We start from the raw sequence: 18,086 nt of genomic DNA on the forward strand, positions 1-18,086 counted from the left end.
CCTCCAAGATCTAAGAGAAATGCCACTTTAAAGAAAAAAAAAATGATCTCTCTGACCATCCCCTCCCTCCTCTGACTCCCTATCCCACTCCCCAGGGAGCCTCCCCTAGACCCTGAAGCCTTCCTCAGTTCAGCATGGAGTTGTTGAGAATGTGCATGTGCCTGTGGGGACAGCCTGTGGGTCAGGAGGGGCTCGGCAGCTTCAGCGGGTCCTGCCCCTTGCGCCTGAGGGAGCGAAGTGGTGCCTAGGCCAGATCAGCTCCTGGCTGGGAACTTAAAGTAGGGCTACCTGGGAAGGGGTCTTGGCAACTGGGGGTGTGCCAGGAGCTTGCAAAGGGGTGGGGCAAAGCCGTGTTCCAATGTGAGCTCTCTGTGTCAGTGTCCACGTAGAGGGTCATGTCTATTTGTGTGTCCCTGCGCTTGGGGTGGGGAGGGGCATTCTCTTGCCCCATGCCTGCCATGTTGGATTCTTGCTCTGGATCCGGGGTGGGGAGGGATGGGGATGGGGTAAGGTGGGGTAGATATTGAGCCCTTTCCTGGGCTTTACTGTGCCCCCAGGAGAGGAGGACCCCTGGCTCCCCTCCTGGGTTGATTCTAGTCTCCCTGTCGGGGTGTCCACAGGCAGTGTCCTGTGTGAGTTGGGACTAGTAGTCTGTGTCTTCCACATCCCCACCCCCAAAGGGCGGAATCCTGGGGCCCAGGGCAGAGCCAATGAGGAGCGGTGGCAGAGCTGCCGGAGCTCCTGATTGGTGGGCGGGTGGGCAGTGGGCGGGGCCAAGGTGCCGCCAAGCCACTGGCCACGTGCTTCCTTGCAGTGCACGGCGTGTGGGAGGAGTGGGGGTCCTGGAGCCTGTGCTCCCGCAGCTGCGGGCGGGGGTCCCGGAGCCGGATGCGGACCTGCGTGCCCCCCCAGCACGGCGGCAAGGCCTGCGAGGGTCCCGAGCTGCAGACTAAGCTCTGCAGTATGGCCGCCTGCCCGGGTCAGTAGCACCCGTGGGCTTTCAGGCGGGCGCTGCCCAGCCGGGTGGGGGTCGGGAAAGGGGAGGAAGTCAGGTCCAGTGCCCTGCCCCTGGGGGAACCCCAGTGAACTTTGACCAAGCATGGGGAGACTGGCAAAGTCTACCTGCCAGCGTGGGAGGTGACCTGGCCCAGCCTACTTGGAGTTTGCACCCTGTGATTCCATCTAAAGGGGGCTGCTTGCCAGTGCCCCTTCCCCTGAGCCCTGGACTACCCTTGCTGTTCATAGCACTTTGGTGCTCATGGCCAGCTGGGCTGTGAGGGGACACAAAGCTGGGCTTACATGTGGGCAAAGATCAGAAGGTGGCCCGGGGCCCGTTTCCCTAGCTAGAAGAGAGCACGTGCCTCAGTGCTGAGTGGAGAGGGGTCCTGTGTTCCTGGAGCTGGTGGCAGGCAGGCAGGCCCAGGCCCAGGCACCACCAGCTCCCTCCAGCCCCCCTTCATCCACCCCTCTCCAGTGGGTCTGGCCTTATTCAAATCTGAATGCCATCTGCCCTGATGCATCCCCACACCCCTTGCTCAACAGCCAACCCTGCTTGTGTCTCCCCATGCAGTGGAAGGCCAGTGGCTAGAATGGGGTCCCTGGGGCCCGTGCTCCACGTCCTGTGCCAATGGGACCCAGCAGCGCAGCCGAAAGTGCAGCGTGGCAGGCCCAGCCTGGGCCACGTGTACCGGGGCCCTCACTGACACCCGGGAGTGCGGCAACCTTGAGTGCCCGGGTGAGTGTGCGGCACAGGGGCGGCAGGTGGTGGCCCTGGCCCAGGGCGCGCCTGGGGCCACTCACGCCCCCCATCTCTGCAGCCACAGATGGCAAGTGGGGGCCGTGGAATGCGTGGAGCCTGTGCTCCAAGACATGTGACACGGGCTGGCAGCGCCGTTTCCGCATGTGCCAGGCCACAGGCACTCAGGGATACCCCTGCGAGGGCACCGGAGAGGAGGTGAAGCCCTGCAGTGAGAAGAGGTGTCCAGGTATTGCCCGCCGGACCCTGGGGCTTTGGGGGCAAGTGCCTGGGCCTGGCTGAGCCCCTCCGCTGTACCAACAGCCTTCCATGAGATGTGCAGAGACGAGTACGTGATGCTGATGATGTGGAAGAAGGCGGCTGCCGGAGAGATCATCTACAACAAGTGCCCCCCCAACGCCTCAGGTGAGGGGCGGGTGGCTCTCCCTGCACGCCTCCCACACCCGCCATTCCTGCCGCTCCCTTCCGAGCCCCCAGCCTCTTTGAGCCTCCATTCTGAGGTGTGGAGTGAAGTGGGTGAGAGCTCGGCCCCCACACCCAACCCTCTGTCCTGTCCCCCTGCAGGGTCTGCCAGCCGCCGCTGTCTTCTCAGTGCCCAGGGCGTGGCCTACTGGGGGCTGCCCAGCTTTGCCCGCTGCATCTCCCACGAGTACCGCTACCTGTATCTGTCAGTGAGTGCACCCTGCTGGGCTGGGGCGACACGGGATCTGTCCCAGACTCTGGTGGGCGTGGAGGGAGCTTGATTCTTGCTCGTGCCCATGTGCCTTGGCGTACATACGATGTGCCCACTTCTGCCTGGCTGTGCCTCTCCTTGTCTGACAAACTCCTACTCATCCCTCAAGACCTGATTCTCAGATGTCTTCCCTTATCCCCAGTGCCTCCCCCTGTGCTCCTACAGCCCCCTGAGCTTCTCAGTCATTAGGTGTTACGAGTGCTCATCACAATGTCTGTGTCCTGTGAGACTGGGAGCTCCTTGAAGGCAGGGACAAAGTTGAAATTATTTTTATGTCCCCAATGCCCAGCCCAGGGCCTGCCATGGGGTAAGAATGTTGTTAGCGAACATGGCCTGTGTGTACTCGTCTGACTGTAACCGGTATTTGTTGTGTTTGTGCTTGGAGCTCGTATTTGAGAGAGAGAGAGAGCGCATTGCACTCCAGCGTATAATGACCTCTTTGGATTAGGGAGGTGCCTTGTCCCTCAACTGTGCTTATCATCTTTTATATGTATTTCTGAGCTCCTTCTTTCTTTTGCTGTTCCTATTTCAGTCTTTACGTATCTTTGGGGATTCTTTCTCTTTACGGGTTTCTTTCTTAGACTCTGTCTCCCCCATGATCTCTTTGAGCATCTCTATCTGACCCTTTCCCTCTGGATGCAAGTGGTGGGTGGACTGGAGTGGGATGGGCCAGGGGCGGGTCCCAGCTCTTGACACTCTGGTGACAGCAGCCTACCTGTCACTGGCAGCTTCGGGAGCACCTGGCCAAGGGGCAGCGCATGCTGGCAGGCGAGGGCATGTCACAAGTGGTGCGGAGCCTGCAGGAGCTGCTGGCCCGGCGCACCTACTACAGTGGGGACCTGCTTTTCTCCGTGGACATTCTGAGGAATGTCACTGACACCTTCAAGAGAGCCACCTATGTGCCCTCGGCTGATGACGTGCAGGTACCCTCTACCCTGTTAAGAGGAAGGAGGGCTGAAGGTTCAGAAGCCCTAGATTGAAGGGGGAGGCCGGGCCCCTATAGCAGAGTCTGTGGCGGGGAAGCTACTCTCTCTGGGGCTGGGACCTCCCAACACCCACTGCTCTCTCCCCAGCGCTTCTTCCAGGTGGTGAGCTTCATGGTGGATGCAGAGAACAAGGACAAGTGGGATGATGCTCAGCAGGTGAGGGGCTGGGCTTCCAGGCTTGTTCCCCCACAGCTGCCCCTGCCTTGGTCCCTTACACCCTGTCTGTCCCCAGGTGTCCCCTGGCTCTGTGCACCTGCTCCGGGTCGTGGAGGACTTCATTCACCTGGTGGGCGATGCTCTCAAGGCCTTCCAGAGCTCTCTGATTGTCACAGATAACCTGGGTACGAGGAAGCAGGCAGGGGAGGGGGTGCTGGATGTGGCCGAACCCAGGACGCCTTGGGGGAGGGATGGTTTCTGAGGGCTGTTTCTATCTTCCTCTCTTTCTCTGGGCCCTGCCTTTCCCTCATTTAACCCCTTATTTGTATCTCTGTCTCCACGTTTCTTCCCATGCTCCATCTCTTTGTTGTTTCTCCATCCCCCGCCTCTTTGTTTGTACCAACCTTGGTGTCTGCATCTGCCTTCCTGCTGTCTGTCTCCTCCACATTCATCTCTTCCCCTGTGACCTTCCACTCTGTTTCTGTCTCTGTCTGTCCTCTGCAGTGATCAGCATTCAGCGGGAGCCCGTCTCGGCTGTGTCCAGCGACATCACGTTCCCCATGCGCGGCCGCCGGGGCATGAAGGACTGGGTGCGGTACTCAGAGGACCGCCTCTTCCTACCCAAGGAGGTGCTCAGCCTCTCCTCCCCAGGGAAGCCGGCCGCATCCGGGGCAGCAGACAGCCTTGGCAGGGGGAGAGGCCCAGGAACCGTGCCCCCTGGCCCGGGCCACTCCCACCAGCGCCTCCTCCCGGCAGACCCTGAGGAGTCCTCCTCCTACTTCGTGATTGGTGCTGTGCTCTACCGCACCCTCGGCCTCATCCTGCCGCCCCCCAGGTGAGTCCAGGGAGGCCCAGGTAAGGGAAGGAGGGCTGAGCCCGTGCTGGCCACAGAGAGATCCATCTGCAGCCTCAGGGACCCCTCGCCTGGCTCTGGACACAGGTGCTTCTCCAAGACGTCCATGCAGCTCCCAGAGGCTTCAGAGGGGGTGCAGGGGGTGCTGGACGGAGCTCTAGACCTCACCCAAAGTCCTGGGCCCCACTGAACTCTAGGCCTTCCCCTGGCCTTGGCACCATGGTAGCCTCCTGCCCTCGATCCAAAGCACCTTCAGGGTTCCTGACTGGATCTGGGCACCTGCTGGCAGGAGCTGACCTCAGCATCTGTCCCCCAGGCCCCCGCTGGCCGTCACATCCAGGGTGATGACAGTGACTGTGAGGCCCCCCACCCAGCCACTAGCTGAGCCCCTCATCACCGTGGAGCTCTCCTATATCATCAACGTGAGTGGGGCCCTGGGCAGGGACCCTGGGTATGCCCCAGCCAGGGCAGCCAAAGGCCTGTCTGATGGGGAGGTGGTCTGCCCTGATGGCAGGCTGAACCGCTGACCTGTGTGGGGCCTGCCAAGGCAGGATGGGGGTGGTCATGGGTGGGCAGCGTCCCACCCACGCTGCACTTAGGTCTTCTGCTCCGCAGGGCACCACGGATCCCCACTGTGCCAGCTGGGACTACTCCAGAGCGTGAGTTGGGCAGGGGCTCTGTGTGGGGAAGCCTGCAGCCCTGGGACTCCTCCCTCAGGAGGGGATGTCCTGCCTGGAAGGCCAGAGGGAGGGTGCCTTGGCACCATCCTTGGCCTAAGGGATCAAGGGCAAACCCTGTGGCTCCCGCTGCCTGCCTGCCCGCCCCTTGGATGTGGCCTTGCTCTGGGTTTCAACTGTCCTCGGGCAGTGGCCAGCACTGGGGGTGGGGCCGTGGAGCTGGGCTGGGGCTCATTCCACCTCTCCCTCCACCCAAGAGATGCCAGCTCGGGGGACTGGGACACTGAGAGCTGCCAGACCCTGGAGACCCAGGCAGCCCACACTCGCTGCCAGTGCCAGCACCTGTCCACCTTTGCTGTGCTGGCCCAGCCACCCAAGGACCTGGTGAGTGGGAGGGAAGTGCCTGGGCTGGGCCGGAGAAGAGGCTCCTGGGTGCCAGTGACCATCTGTGACAGCGCTGGCGGGGATCTGGGTGGTCCCACGTGGCGTTTGCGTGGGTGTACTTGTGGGATTGCACGTGGAAGTCTGTGCCCCCGGAATGGTGCTCACAGCAATGACATGTGCCCAGTGGGTGATTGCATGTGTATACACACACACGTGTGTCTGGTTGTGTGTGGAAGAGTGCGGGTGACAGCATAAATACACGTCCACGTACGTGACTGGGTCTGCTCTGTGCACGTGTGGAGGCAGTGGTGAGTCCCCTTGTGAGTGTGGGTGTGACACAGGTGCAGGTGCCAGTCTGTCCTAGACAGGAGGTGGGGAGGGCGATGGCACCCCTGTAGCTGCCCTCTCCCAGTGACCCATCTGACGGTCTGCCCCTCTCCCCCAGACCCTGGAGCTGGCGGGCTCCCCCTCGGTCCCCCTTGTGATCGGCTGTGCTGTGTCCTGCATGGCACTGCTCACCCTCCTTGCCATCTATGCCGCCTTCTGGAGGTAGGTGGGAGGGTGGGGGGTTGGGGGGGTGAGGGGGTGGGGCGGGAGGTGGCCGGCCACCCCAGGTTGGGCAGGGCGGCTAGCTCCCCTGTCTCTGCCCACTGTGCCCCACCAGGTTTATAAAATCGGAACGCTCCATCATCCTGTTGAATTTCTGCCTGTCCATCCTGGCATCCAACATCCTGATCCTCGTGGGCCAGTCGCGGGTGCTGAGCAAGGCAGGTGCAGGCTCACAGGGGGGATGGGGTGTGAGAGTCGGGCGAAGGGGGGATGGCACGTGTGCTCGTGTGTATGAAACTAAGTGCCGGATGTGTGTAGACACTCGAGCTGGGTGTTGGGTGAGGGTGCGTGTGGGAGATTGTGTGAGCGTGCATGAGGGAGTTGGAGAGGGGGTGTGTGTACTCCAGTGAGGGATGTCTGTGTACATTTGTGAACGTGTACGTGAGCTGAGTGCCTGTGCGCACATGTGTTGGGCGTGTCTGCGGGCATGTGGGAGCCCCAGCAGAGCCTCCTGTGCCACGTACCCGCGTCTGATCTGTGTTGGCTGTCCCTTATGCCCCCTCGGCCCTCTCTGCACAGCGCCAGCCCTGCTGGTGCCAGACGTGGGGCCCACCCGGCCATGACGTGGCAGGCACTCCTGTTTGTGCCCCTCCCTGCCAGCCCCGTCTGTGCGTGGGCAGCCTGCCCGCCCGCCTCCTGGATGCCGAGTGCCGTGTGCGTGTCACCGGGCCTGTGTCGTGCTGTGTGTGGGTGCAGGAAGACGGGGGTGCCTGGCAGGCGGAGCTCAGGTGGGCGGCCGTGGCAGCGCCCAGCAGCGGACGTGGGAAGCCCGGCGCCTCCCACCCTGGCGGCTGCTCAGGGCCACTCCCTCCCTCTCCTCCTCCCTGCAGGGTGTGTGCACCATGATAGCCGCCTTCCTGCACTTCTTCTTCCTCTCGTCCTTTTGCTGGGTGCTCACCGAGGCCTGGCAGTCCTACCTGGCTGTCATCGGACGGATGCGCACCCGCCTCGTCCGCAAGCGCTTCCTCTGCCTGGGCTGGGGTGAGCAGGGCTCATGCTGGACCCTGCCGCTGGGCCTTGGGGACAGGGGCAGCAAGAGAGCTTCTGGCCCCGGCCCTGCTCTCTGGGCACAGGGGTCAGCTGGGCTGCGGGTCTGGGAGGGTGAAGGACCCTGAGGATGGGCGGCCATCTCACTCTGGCTCCCCCGCTCCCCCAGGTCTGCCTGCCCTGGTGGTGGCCGTGTCGGTCGGCTTTACCCGCACCAAAGGATACGGTACATCCAGCTAGTACGTGGGCCTCCCGGGGTGGGAAACGGGAGTCAGTGGACCTGATAGGGCTCCAGACTTCTCGGGCTGAGATCCTGGCCCACTCCTGTTGTGGGACTTTGGGCAAATTCTCCCGTCTCAGCCTGTTTCCCTGACTATAAAAGGCTGTGCTGGGATTGGATAATCTCAGAACCATTTAGGTCAGGGATCAGCCTTGGTAACCCCAGGGCCCTTGTTAGAGGGGCTCAGCAACAGTCAGTGGCTCACTCTCACCCTGTCTGGGTCCCTGCCCCATGCGTGACGTGACCTGGCAGCTCAGGGAGCCCTGAGGGATGGTGTTTGAGCATGGGAGCGGGCCCACTGGTTGTCTGATACCCCCTCTTTCCCCCCTCCCCAGCTGCTGGCTCTCTCTGGAGGGTGGTCTGCTTTATGCCTTCGTGGGCCCAGCAGCTGTCATTGTCCTGGTATGTGCCCCTGCAGCGTCCTGGGAGGGGCATGGCCCAAGGGGGGTCTACCTCCTCCACCTGGGGATTTCCCTGCCAGGAGGTCATCTGGTGATCCTGTCTTCCCCTACCCCACTCCACCGGGCCCCCAGGTGAATATGCTCATCGGAATCATCGTCTTCAACAAGCTCATGGCTCGGGATGGCATCTCAGACAAGTCCAAGAAGCAGAGGGCCGGGTAAGGGGAGGGGGGTCACTGTGACTTGGCCTTGTGGGAAATGCTGTAGGGAGGGTGGGCCACAGCCACTATTGGAGACTCAGGGCTTGATGATGCGACCGGGGCTCCCTGACCTTGGTGCATCAAGGGTGCAGGCAAGGTGGGCACCCGGTGTGCTCAGCTGCAGCCCCTCACCCACCCTAACCCACCTCTTTCTCTCTCATCTGCCCTCCCCCTCCCACCCCACTCGGGGCTCACACTGCCCCATCTCTTCCCACTTCCCGTGTGTCTCCCCCCTTTTCCTGTGTCTGTGCCGCCCCCGAGGTCGGAGCGGTGCCCCTGGGCCAGCCTGCTCCTCCCCTGCTCAGCGTGTGGAGTGGTCCCCAGCCCCCTGCTCAGCTCAGCCTCGGCCAGGAACGCCATGTTAGTTGTGCCCCCGTGGGAAAGGGGTGGGTGGGTGGGGGCAAAAGAAGGGGGGCAGTGCCCATGGTGGGGGGAGGAGGGTTATCAGCCCAGTGCCCTGGAAAGCTTGCCCTGCCCCGCCAGCTGCCATGCACTCTCAAGGGCTCGACATTGTGATGACAAAGAGGCCACAGGGAATGAATGTCTGTGCCTTCCAGAAAATGCCGTATTCCCGTGCCCACCCCTTGTTCCCTGCCCCTGCCCCCGCAGCCCCAGCTTACATTTTATCCAGGCACAGACACACACTCCTCCTTATAGCCCCAACCTACAGAGGCTCATAGAATCTTCCACCCTTAGAATTTTTGAGCCCATAGAACCTTAGAATTAGAATGGTAGAATCTTAGAATAAGACAATCAGAAGCTAAGAATGTTCGAATGAGTGAATCATAGAGTCTTATCATCTGTCATAGAATCTGAGACTTAGAATTTCAGAGGCATTGAATCTTACAGTCAGTTGGAGGACAGAGAATCTTGGAGGTAGGGAATTATTTCACTGAGCTGTCCTCGGGCTGCTGAGACTCTTAAAATCCCAGCCGCACAAGAGTAGAATGAATGAATGAACTTCAGGGCTTCAGGCCCAACCTCCCACTCAGGGCCAGAAATCCAGCTGACCCTCCCTGATCAGTGGGGGCCCAGCTCTGTCTTGCACACCTCCAGGATCAGGGAGCTCACTGCCTCTGGAGGCGGCTGGCACCATCTCTGGGAACCTCTGCGTAGCAGAAAGCTCCCTTTCACTTGGGCTCCCATCTGCCTCTCTGACCCAGTCTCTCAGAACTAGCAGTTAAAAGCTTGGGCTTCGGAGGCGCCACTTTGGGTTTGCATCCCGGCTCCGTCTCTGTCTGCCCAGCTGGGCACACTCCAGTTTCCTCATCTGTAAATTGGGATAATAATCCCCATGCCTGTTTACTGGAGTTGTTTTGGTCCCAGTGTGATTAATGTATGTAAAGTATTTGGTGTAGGGCCTGCCAGAGACCTGGTGGTTAGTCAGTGGTGGCCCTCACGGCTGTGATTAGGTCCTCTCTTTAGTCTTGGCTCTGCCCCCGGGGCCTGTGGAGACCACTGTGCCTGCCCCCTGCCGGGCTGAACAGCCCTGGACCGCTCTTCCTAGGGCAGGTCTTGGCCGCCTGCCCATCTCTCTGCCTTGTCCAGAGCTGTGCCCACCCCTGCCTGACTCTCCCACCGGCAGTGTTCATGAGGCAGAGTGGGCAGGGTGTGGCACCTGGCCCAGTAGGGCAAGGCTGCCCTACTGTGCGCTCGTGGGCTGTTGCTGGTGGGGGCGGGCTGGCACTGGTGCCCGGATGCCCGGGCCCCTCTGCCTTTTTTCTCTGCCCTCCCTCGTCAAGGAGGTCGGGGATGTGTGGGTTTGGCCCTGACCCTGGCTTTGACCCCCGACCCTGGCTTTGACCCCCAGCCCTAGCTATGATCTTTCTGCCCAGCTCTGAGCAGGCCCTGGGAGCCTGGCACCTCCTCCTTGGGAAGCTGAAGGGGAGGAGCCTCTGCTGCCCTGGCCCCCCGTATTCTTCCCCGAAGATCTGTGCTCTGTGCTGTCCTCCGTCCTCTCTGCCCATTTAACCTTCCTGTGTGTCTCTGCCCGTCTCCTCTACTCTCTCACCATGTCTGTCGTCTCTCTTTGTCCCTCTTCCTCTCCTCCCCTCCCAGACTCTCTGGGGATGTGGCCCAGGCCTGTGATTCTGTGCAAATGGTGGCTGGAACTCGCAGCGTCTGTATCCGTCTCCCTCCTCTTCTCTCCCACTGTTTCTTTCCACCCTCTTTGTCTCTGTCCACTGATGCTGCCTCTGGCTCAGTCCCATTGCGTCCGTGTGTCTGTCCCTCCCCCTCTCCTTGTCCCCCAGTTTTCTGCTCTTTGTCTTTGTTCTGTTTCTCTGCCTCCGGCTCCTCAGCCCCCCTGCTTGGGGTCATTGCTGAGGTCTTGGCATTTGGGGCCCTGCCACTCTTGGGCAGCTTAAGGGCCCCAGGCTGAGTGCAGGCCCAGGCTCAGCCCAGCCTGTCCCCTGGAGTGTCGCCCTGACGGACCCTCTGCCTTGTCCTCAGGGCCTCGCTCTGGAGCTCCTGCGTGGTGCTGCCCCTGCTGGCGCTCACCTGGATGTCCGCCGTCCTGGCCATGACGGACCGCCGCTCCGTCCTCTTCCAGGCCCTCTTTGCCGTCTTCAACTCCGCGCAGGGCTTTGTCATCACGGCTGTGCACTGCTTTCTGCGCCGAGAGGTGGGCTGGGCCTCTCCTGGCCCTGTCCTCCCCCGACCATGCCAGCCCCTCGCTTCTCCCCACGGTGCAGATGGGTGCAGATGGGGAAGACTGAGGCCCGACCAGGTCCCCAGCTGGGCAGCCCTTGGTGTGCACGCTGATAGCTTGGGCAGCCTTGGCCTTGGCCTCGGCCCCCTGGGGCTCCTTCTCCCCTCCCCTACGCTGGATGCGCTGCTTTCCTTCCACGCCCACCTGGGTGCCTGGGGTGGGAGGCACAGCCAGCCGTGGCCGGGGGCCCTGTGGCAGCCTCAGGTCCAGCAGGCACCTGCTGCCCCCAGGTCCAGGATGTGGTGAAGTGCCAGATGGGCGTGTGCCGGGCCGATGAGAGTGAAGACTCCCCCGACTCGTGTAAGAACGGGCAGCTGCAGATCCTGGTGAGTGAGGAGGCCCGGGCAGGGCACAGGTGGGTTCTGAGTGCCCCCTGCCCTAGACCCCTCACTTGCCTCATCTATGGCAGGGAGGGAACAGAGACTGGGTTTGATTCAGGCTCAGCCACTGACAGCTGGGTGGCCTTGGGCAAGTCCTTCCCCCCTTCAGTCTTCCCACTGTCAGGTGCGGCTGGAGGAGACCATGCCTGGGGCCCCCCTGCTCTGTTGGGCAGTGTGCCCAGCAGAGGTAGACCCTCTGGGTGGGTAGGGAGGGGCCTGCGTCCCCCCCACCCTGATACATGGATCCTCTCTCTGCCTGTCTGCTCTCTCCCTCTCTGCCTATAGTCAGACTTTGAAAAAGATGTGGATCTGGCTTGTCAGACAGGTGAGTGTGCCAGGGCAGAGCCGAGAATGGCCCCAGGGAGGGGCAAGAAGGGAGGGCCCCCAGCCGCACCAAGGAAGGCCCTGATGGGTGTCTGGCTGCAGGGTCCAGCTTTTGAGTCAGACAACCCTGGGTTGGATTCAAGGCTGTGAACACCACTCACTGTATGACTCTGGGCAAACAGCTTACCCCTGGAGCCTCAGTTAACACACCTATAACGGAGAGAAATCTGTCCTCCCAGGGTGGGTGGGAGCCTTACGTGAACTGGGGGACATCAAGTGCCTAGCCGGGTGCTCGGCACAAAGTGGCTCTTATATCACTGTGTCATTTCCATGATTCTTACCAGAACCTCCTTCAAATTCTGTCTCCTGGGGAGGAGCTGCCCAGGGAGCGGGGAGCCCGGCTCTTTTGACAGCCTTGGGGCTGTCGGGTCAGAGGTCAGGACCCGCACCCGGGCACTGTGGGAGCTGGGCCTTGGCTTCGTTCCTCGCCCTCCCTTGTCCCCCTTGCTGTGGGCCTCTGGGATAGGCACCTTCTTAACCCCTGTGTTAACCAGCCAGCCATCACGCCAGGACTCAGTTTCCCCCGCTGTCCAAGCTCAGGGGCTTGGCACCTGCTCAGCCTGGGCAAGGGCATCTGGGGGCTCCTCCTCCTCCGGACTTACCTTCCTCCACTCCTGCCCCCAGTGCTGTTCAAGGAGGTCAACACTTGTAACCCGTCCACCATCACGGGCACACTGTCCCGCCTGTCCCTGGACGAGGACGAGGAGCCCAAGTCCTGCCTCGTGGGTCCCGAGGGCAGCCTCAGCTTCTCACCGCTGCCTGGCAATCTCCTGGTGCCCATGGCAGCCTCACCAGGGCTGGGGGAGCCACCGCCCCCGCAGGAGGCCAACCCCGTGTACATGTGTGGGGAGGGCGGCCTGCGGCAGCTGGACCTCACGTGGCTGCAGCCTGCCGAGCCGGGCTCCGACGGGGACTACATGGTGCTGCCCAGGAGGACTCTGAGCTTGCAGCCCGGCGGCGGGGGCGGAGGTGGCGAGGATGCCTCGCGGGCCCGGCCCGAGGGCACCCCCCGGCGGGCTGCCAAGGCACTGGGCCATGCCGAAGGCTACCCCAGCTTCCTGTCTGTGGACCACTCGGGCCTGGGGCTGGGCCCTGCCTACGGGTCGCTACAGAACCCCTACGGGATGACCTTCCAACCACCACCGCCGACACCCAGCGCCCGCCAAGTGCCCGAGCCGGGGGAGCGTAGCCGGACCATGCCCCGCACCGTGCCCGGCTCCACCATGAAGCTGGGCTCCCTGGAGGTGAGGGGCTGCTGGGCACGGGCGGGTGGTGGGGGGGTGGGAGGCCTGCCCCCGGGTGCCTGTGACTATGTCTGGCAGCAGCCGGGAAGGGACAGCCAGCAGCCTCCTCATACAAAGTCCTGGGGAGTATATCTGCTGTGCGTTTCTCCTCCGTTTGTGCCCACGGCGGCTCCAGGGGAATCCTGGCTCCTCTGAGCTCCTCACATGGGCTTGGACGCCACGCGCTGAGGGTGCACTTCTCGAAGGTGCTCACACTTGCTTTAGTGCCTGTTTTGGGGTGAACGGTTAGGATGGCCCTCCTTTAAGGAGCCTGTGGCTCAGGCCCGGTGCTGTATTGCTAGGGAAGCCACATCATAGGGGATGAGAACCTGGGTCTCTGAGTCCCCAAGTTCAGATCTGGACGCTGCTGATGAACAGTGAGATTTGGAGCATAATCTTCCCCTGAGGCTCACGTAATCTCTCTTCGCCTTAATGTCTCTGAGCCTCAGTCTCCTCATTTGTAAAGTGGGGATAGCACAGGAGCAGCCTCTTGGTAGAGTTGTTGCGAGGACTAATTGATATAAAACATTTGTCTCTGTGTGGAGCAGGTAGAAAGTGCTAGAGGATTGGGGATTGCTACTGGTATCATTCCTGAAATCAGCCTCAGGCACTGCCCGTAGGCCTGTGGTAATTGCCCCTCTCTTCCTGAGAAAATGTCAGCCCCTCTCTCCCTGCCTGTGTGTTTTCTGTGGCTGCCCCACCTTCTCTCTGACCTTCTCAGGCCTGCTCCCTGCAGGGAATCACTGGCAACAAGCAGTTGGTAGTGGCCCACTGTAGAACTCTAGAACTTCCGTTGGAGGGATGAGGAGGGTGTGGATGAGGACAGGGTCAGGAGTCACAGCTCAGGCACCACTGGCTGCTCATGTTCGGCCGAGAAACCGGCTCCCCATCCTCCCCACGAGAAAACTAAGTTAGCAGCTAGAAGGTTTGCAAGTTTAGTTTTTCTCCTGAAACGTTTCTTGAACATTTGGTGCCTGCTCTTGCCACAGATGGCAAAAACAGGAAGGCGTCACAAAGACAGAAAACTTGACACGGGAACTGGGGAGGGGAGCGCTCAGCATGGTAGCAGGTTTTGTTCTGGGGACACCTGTCCGTGCTTGGGCCCCTGAGGAGGGGCCAGCCCTGGGCTCCTTGTGTGGGAGGTAGCGGAAAACACAGCAGAGTCTTGAGGGGTCAAGGATGACATCCAGAATTCTGGTGTGGGCAACTGCGATGGGGCGGAGGAGCGCGTTTGGGGCGGGGGAATTTAGAGTTTATTCTCTTGGGTGCAGCCGTGTGTGCCTTGCCCGTGGGCATCAGGGAGCAGGGCGAGGAGTCCCGCTGCCTCCAGAAAGTACAGTGTGGCTGGGAACGGGGAGGACGTGTGTGTGTGTGTGTGTGTGTGTGTGTGTGTGTGTGTGTGTGTGTGTGTGTGTGTGTGTGTGTGTGTGTGTGTGTGTGTGTGTGTGTGTGTGTGTGTGTGTGTGTGTGTGTGTGTGTGTGTGTGTGTGTGTAAGGGCAGGGGAGAGTGCAGGGCAGAGTGCGGGGGCCGAGAGTTGGAGACGCCAGGGTAGATGGCGAAGGAAGAGCAGGCAGGGAGGTGGAAGGACCAGGAGAGGGGTGTCACCACCGCCAGTGGTGGTGAGCGTGTCTGCAGGCCTGGGACTGGGGAGATCTAGATGGCGGTTTTAGCGGCGTCCTTGAGGACTGTGGGGCAAGTCCCTTCACCCTGGACCTCAGTTTCCCCAGTGTAACCTGAGAAGGTTGGTCTTGGCCTCGTGAGCGCTCCTGCGTCAACATTCTGAGACTCTAAGGCCTCCTTCCTGAGTGGCACCGAATGCTGCGTAGGCCACTGGGGCCTTGAAGGTGGTCTTGGGCAAGTGCGAGCTGGGAGAGGCATGAGGGAGGGAGGCCAGGGAGGCAGGGCCAAGTTTGGCAGGAAAGGGGGCAAAGTCCGGTGAAAGGAAGGTTTCTGTAACCCTGCGTCCTGTATTTGCAGGACAAGTGGAGGTTTCCAGGGAGAGAGGAGCCCGTTGGTGGCAGAGAGGATGGGGCAAGATGGGGCAGGACAGAGGGGTGGAATCCAGGACACAGAGGAAGGAGGGTCTGCTCTGTGATCCCATGTAGGGATCTGTGTCCAGCCGTGTTGGAAGTCTGCGCTGTGACATCTGGTCCGCGTGCAGGTGCATGTCTACGCGTGTGCCAGCCTGTGTGTGCCCCTGGCAGTCCTGTGGTGGGGTAGCGCCTTGGAGCCTCATCTCCCAGGCCCCAAGCCCATTTCCACCACCTCAAGGGCTGTCCTTTAAAGGATTCCTAGCTTCTGAGCCTGGGCTGGGGGAAGGTACAGTGGGCAGACCCTGGGGGGTTGCAGATTTCCTCACTCTAAACCCCCTGCACATGGTAAAAAGTTTTCTTCTCTTTCACTGCTTCCTTGTTGCTCCTTCCCAGCGAAAGAAGTTACGGTATTCAGACCTGGACTTTGAGGTAAGTGCTACAGCGTATGTGTGTGTTCGGTTTGGGATTGCGGGGGGCGGTTTGTCCCTGGAGGGTCCCTTCCTAAAATTAGCCCAAGCCCCAGTGCAGAGCCTGACCCCATGATAGTCCCTCAACTGCCCAAGCCCGTAGCTCTGGGGTGAAGAAGGAGCCAGGCCTTGTCCCAGAGGGGCCGACAGCAGGCAGGGATGTGGGGACCCAGGATGCTGAGTGTCCCATGGGGAGCACCTGCCCTGACGCCCTGTGGCTCCCAGAAGGTGATGCACACCCGGAAACGGCACTCGGAACTCTACCATGAGCTCAACCAGAAATTCCACACTTTCGACCGCTACCGCAGCCAGTCCACGGCCAAGGTGAGGGCTCCTCTTGTGACTGCCCCTGCCTGAAGCTCGGGGCCCGACCTGGCACACTGGCCCCTGGGGTCAGACCCTGACCCATGGCCCCCGTTGCAGAGGGAGAAGCGGTGGAGTGTGTCCTCAGGTGGGGCAGCCGAACGGAGCGTGTCCAGCGTAAGTGCCCCAGGCTGGGGTGGGGTGGGGTGAGGTGGGCCGCGAGGCACTCATTCCCTCCCTGCCCTCCTCCCCGGCCTGGGCAGCCTCAGCTTGCCTCACCAAGGGCCTGCCCATGGCATAAGCAACAGTCTGGGGTTTTTAGGAGATGGGGGGTATTGGTGGGAGCTCCATCAGGATCTTGAGGAGGGTGGGCAGCAGGAGACATGGTCTCAGGGGGCCACTGTGAGCACAGGGATGAGGAACCCCACTCTGGAGCCAGGCGGGTCTGGATTTGAACCCCACTTGGGCACCTGATTGCTCAGTAACTTTGGGCATCACTGGCCCTCCCCGGGCCTTCTCAGTTTGTTCTCTGTACAGTGGGTGAGAGGGTATTGGCCCATCTCCACGGGCCCTTCCCTCTCCCCGCGACAGGAGAAGCCCAGTCCAGGGGAGCATCCCGGCTTGTCCCAACAGCGGCGACATCAGAGCTGGAGCACCTTTAAGTCTATGACGCTGGGCTCGCTGCCCCCCAAGCCCCGAGAACGGCTGGCCCTGCACCGGGCAGCAGCCTGGGAGCCCACAGAACCACCGGATGGTGACTTCCAGACAGAGGTGTGAGTGCCACTCCGGACTGCCCACTGCGTATAAATATTATATATCTCTCTATTTTCACACTCCACTTTGGAACTACCCAGGAGCCAGCGCCCCCTCCCCTCTCCCAAGGGCTGGGCAGGGAGGCACAGTGGACTCAGCTGGGCTGGGGGAGCCAGACACGGCGTGGCCGGGGGACCAGGGCCCTTCCTTGTTTCTCAGAGGCCCCTCAGCCCCTGGAGCCCCATCTTCACCCCCAGCCTGTATGTCCCTGTCCTGGGCTGGGGAGGGGGGAGGGAACTTTCTTGGGAATAAACTTCACTCTGTGGATTTTGCTGCTGAGCTATTTGCTTTCCCCAGGGGAAGGCCCAGCCCTGGGACCCCAACTTTGTTCCTCCATCTCTTTGGTTCGCCTCGCTTGGTCTTGTCAAATTGTGATGGGGTCAGGCTGACTCCAAATGGGAGGGGGTGGCCTAGGCTCTGACTCCATCCTTGCCCCTGACTCCCTGGGTGACCCTTGACACAACCCTTCCCCTGTTGGGGCCTGAGGTAAGCAGATTGGGAATGTAGGGTGGAGCCCCTTGAAGTACGACTTCCCCATTGGCTGTGATGGTCACGGCTGCCTTTCACTGGGGCCCAGAGGCCAGGCAGAGCTTAGTGACCTCAGGTTCCCCATCTGTGAAATGGGGATGGTGAGAGTACCTACCTCATAGGGTTGTTACGAGGCTGAAACAGATTAACATATGTAAAGTTAGCTTAGTGAGTGCCTGGCACAGAAGTAGCTCTTTTAGTATTAACTGTTGTCTAAGGCACCTGGTCTCCTGCTGTGCTCTGTGCTAGGAGTTCCACACCCTCGGCCTGGACCCGTCACAGCAACCTTGCAGGAAAGTTTTAGGTGGCCCATTTTGTGGATAAGAAAATGAGACCCGGGGCTTCCCTGGTGGCGCAGTGGTTGAGAGTCCGCCTGCCGATGCAGGGGATGTGGGTTTGTGCCCCGGTCTGGGAAGATCCCACGCGCCGCGGAGCAGCTAGGCCCGTGAGCCATGGCCACTGAGCCTGCGCATCCGGAGCCTGTGCTCCGCAATGGGAGAGGCCACAACAGTGAGAGGCCTGCGTCCGCAAAAAAAAAAAAAAAAAAAAAAAAAAATGAGACCCAAGATGGGAAGTGACTTGCTCAAGGCCACAGTCAGAGACAGGGCTGGGACTTCACCTTTATCAGTACCCTCCTAGTAGGACTGGAAGCTTGAGCTCAGCTTCCAGGGACCTGACCTTCATGGCTGCAGAGGAGCATCGGAGAGCTCAGGGTCCAGGGCTCAGGGTGGGTGTGGGATGGAGGGACCAGGCTGGCTTGGTGCCAGAGGGCAGTTTCTAGGGTGTAGTCTTTATAAACCTGAGTGAGTGAACCCTTCTCAGTTCCCAGGAATCCAGGCAAAGAACGGGTAGAATCAGTGTGGAGACATGTTGCCATGGCTCTTCTGTGGTCAGGCAGCCACGGGAGCAGAGGCCACGGGTGCAGCTGCCGGCCTGGTCATTTAGCAGCATGGGCACCTCTGGGCCCCTCCCCAGAGACTCTGAGACACAGATGCAGGCCCTTGAAGAGCTGACTGACTCTGGAGGTGGACATGTCAGAGGGAGCCTGGGTGGGGGAGAAGGAAGAAGGGACTGGCTGTTGGGGTGGGGGTGGCTGTCACAG

General features: G+C 61.0%; 1 protein-coding gene and 1 pseudogene across 3 annotated transcripts in view; both read left to right on the top strand.

Moving 5' to 3' along the window:
* Window positions 1-16,591, top strand: part of ADGRB2 (adhesion G protein-coupled receptor B2) — a 36,327-nt gene extending 19,736 nt beyond the window's left edge. The window contains exons 5-31 of one of the 2 annotated variants that reach the window (XM_081224895.1): window positions 815-979; window positions 1,571-1,735; window positions 1,818-1,985; window positions 2,060-2,161; window positions 2,321-2,427; window positions 3,218-3,412; window positions 3,563-3,631; window positions 3,708-3,816; window positions 4,136-4,466; window positions 4,801-4,906; window positions 5,100-5,143; window positions 5,419-5,545; window positions 5,991-6,094; window positions 6,210-6,312; window positions 6,985-7,135; window positions 7,311-7,380; window positions 7,757-7,823; window positions 7,955-8,040; window positions 8,344-8,442; window positions 10,534-10,705; window positions 11,023-11,118; window positions 11,458-11,497; window positions 12,181-12,800; window positions 15,267-15,302; window positions 15,569-15,664; window positions 15,764-15,820; window positions 16,235-16,591. In XM_081224895.1, coding sequence (XP_081081021.1) covers window positions 815-979; window positions 1,571-1,735; window positions 1,818-1,985; window positions 2,060-2,161; window positions 2,321-2,427; window positions 3,218-3,412; window positions 3,563-3,631; window positions 3,708-3,816; window positions 4,136-4,466; window positions 4,801-4,906; window positions 5,100-5,143; window positions 5,419-5,545; window positions 5,991-6,094; window positions 6,210-6,312; window positions 6,985-7,135; window positions 7,311-7,380; window positions 7,757-7,823; window positions 7,955-8,040; window positions 8,344-8,442; window positions 10,534-10,705; window positions 11,023-11,118; window positions 11,458-11,497; window positions 12,181-12,800; window positions 15,267-15,302; window positions 15,569-15,664; window positions 15,764-15,820; window positions 16,235-16,420 — 3,671 coding nt within the window. In that variant the 3' untranslated portion in view covers window positions 16,421-16,591. Of the gene's footprint in view, window positions 1-814; window positions 980-1,570; window positions 1,736-1,817; window positions 1,986-2,059; window positions 2,162-2,320; window positions 2,428-3,217; window positions 3,413-3,562; window positions 3,632-3,707; window positions 3,817-4,135; window positions 4,467-4,800; window positions 4,907-5,099; window positions 5,144-5,418; window positions 5,546-5,990; window positions 6,095-6,209; window positions 6,313-6,984; window positions 7,136-7,310; window positions 7,381-7,756; window positions 7,824-7,954; window positions 8,041-8,343; window positions 8,443-10,533; window positions 10,706-11,022; window positions 11,119-11,457; window positions 11,498-12,180; window positions 12,801-15,266; window positions 15,303-15,565; window positions 15,665-15,763; window positions 15,821-16,234 lie in introns of both variants that reach the window. The other variant, XM_081224894.1, reaches the window with a different exon arrangement.
* Window positions 1-18,086, top strand: part of LOC308605436 (methylosome protein WDR77-like) — a 524,245-nt pseudogene that overhangs the window by 234,160 nt on the left and 271,999 nt on the right. The gene's annotated exons all lie outside the window — the stretch shown is intronic.

The sequence above is a fragment of the Mesoplodon bidens genome (assembly GCF_964165515.1).
Source record: "Mesoplodon bidens genome assembly, chromosome: 2".
Taxonomy (NCBI): domain Eukaryota; kingdom Metazoa; phylum Chordata; class Mammalia; order Artiodactyla; family Ziphiidae; genus Mesoplodon; species Mesoplodon bidens.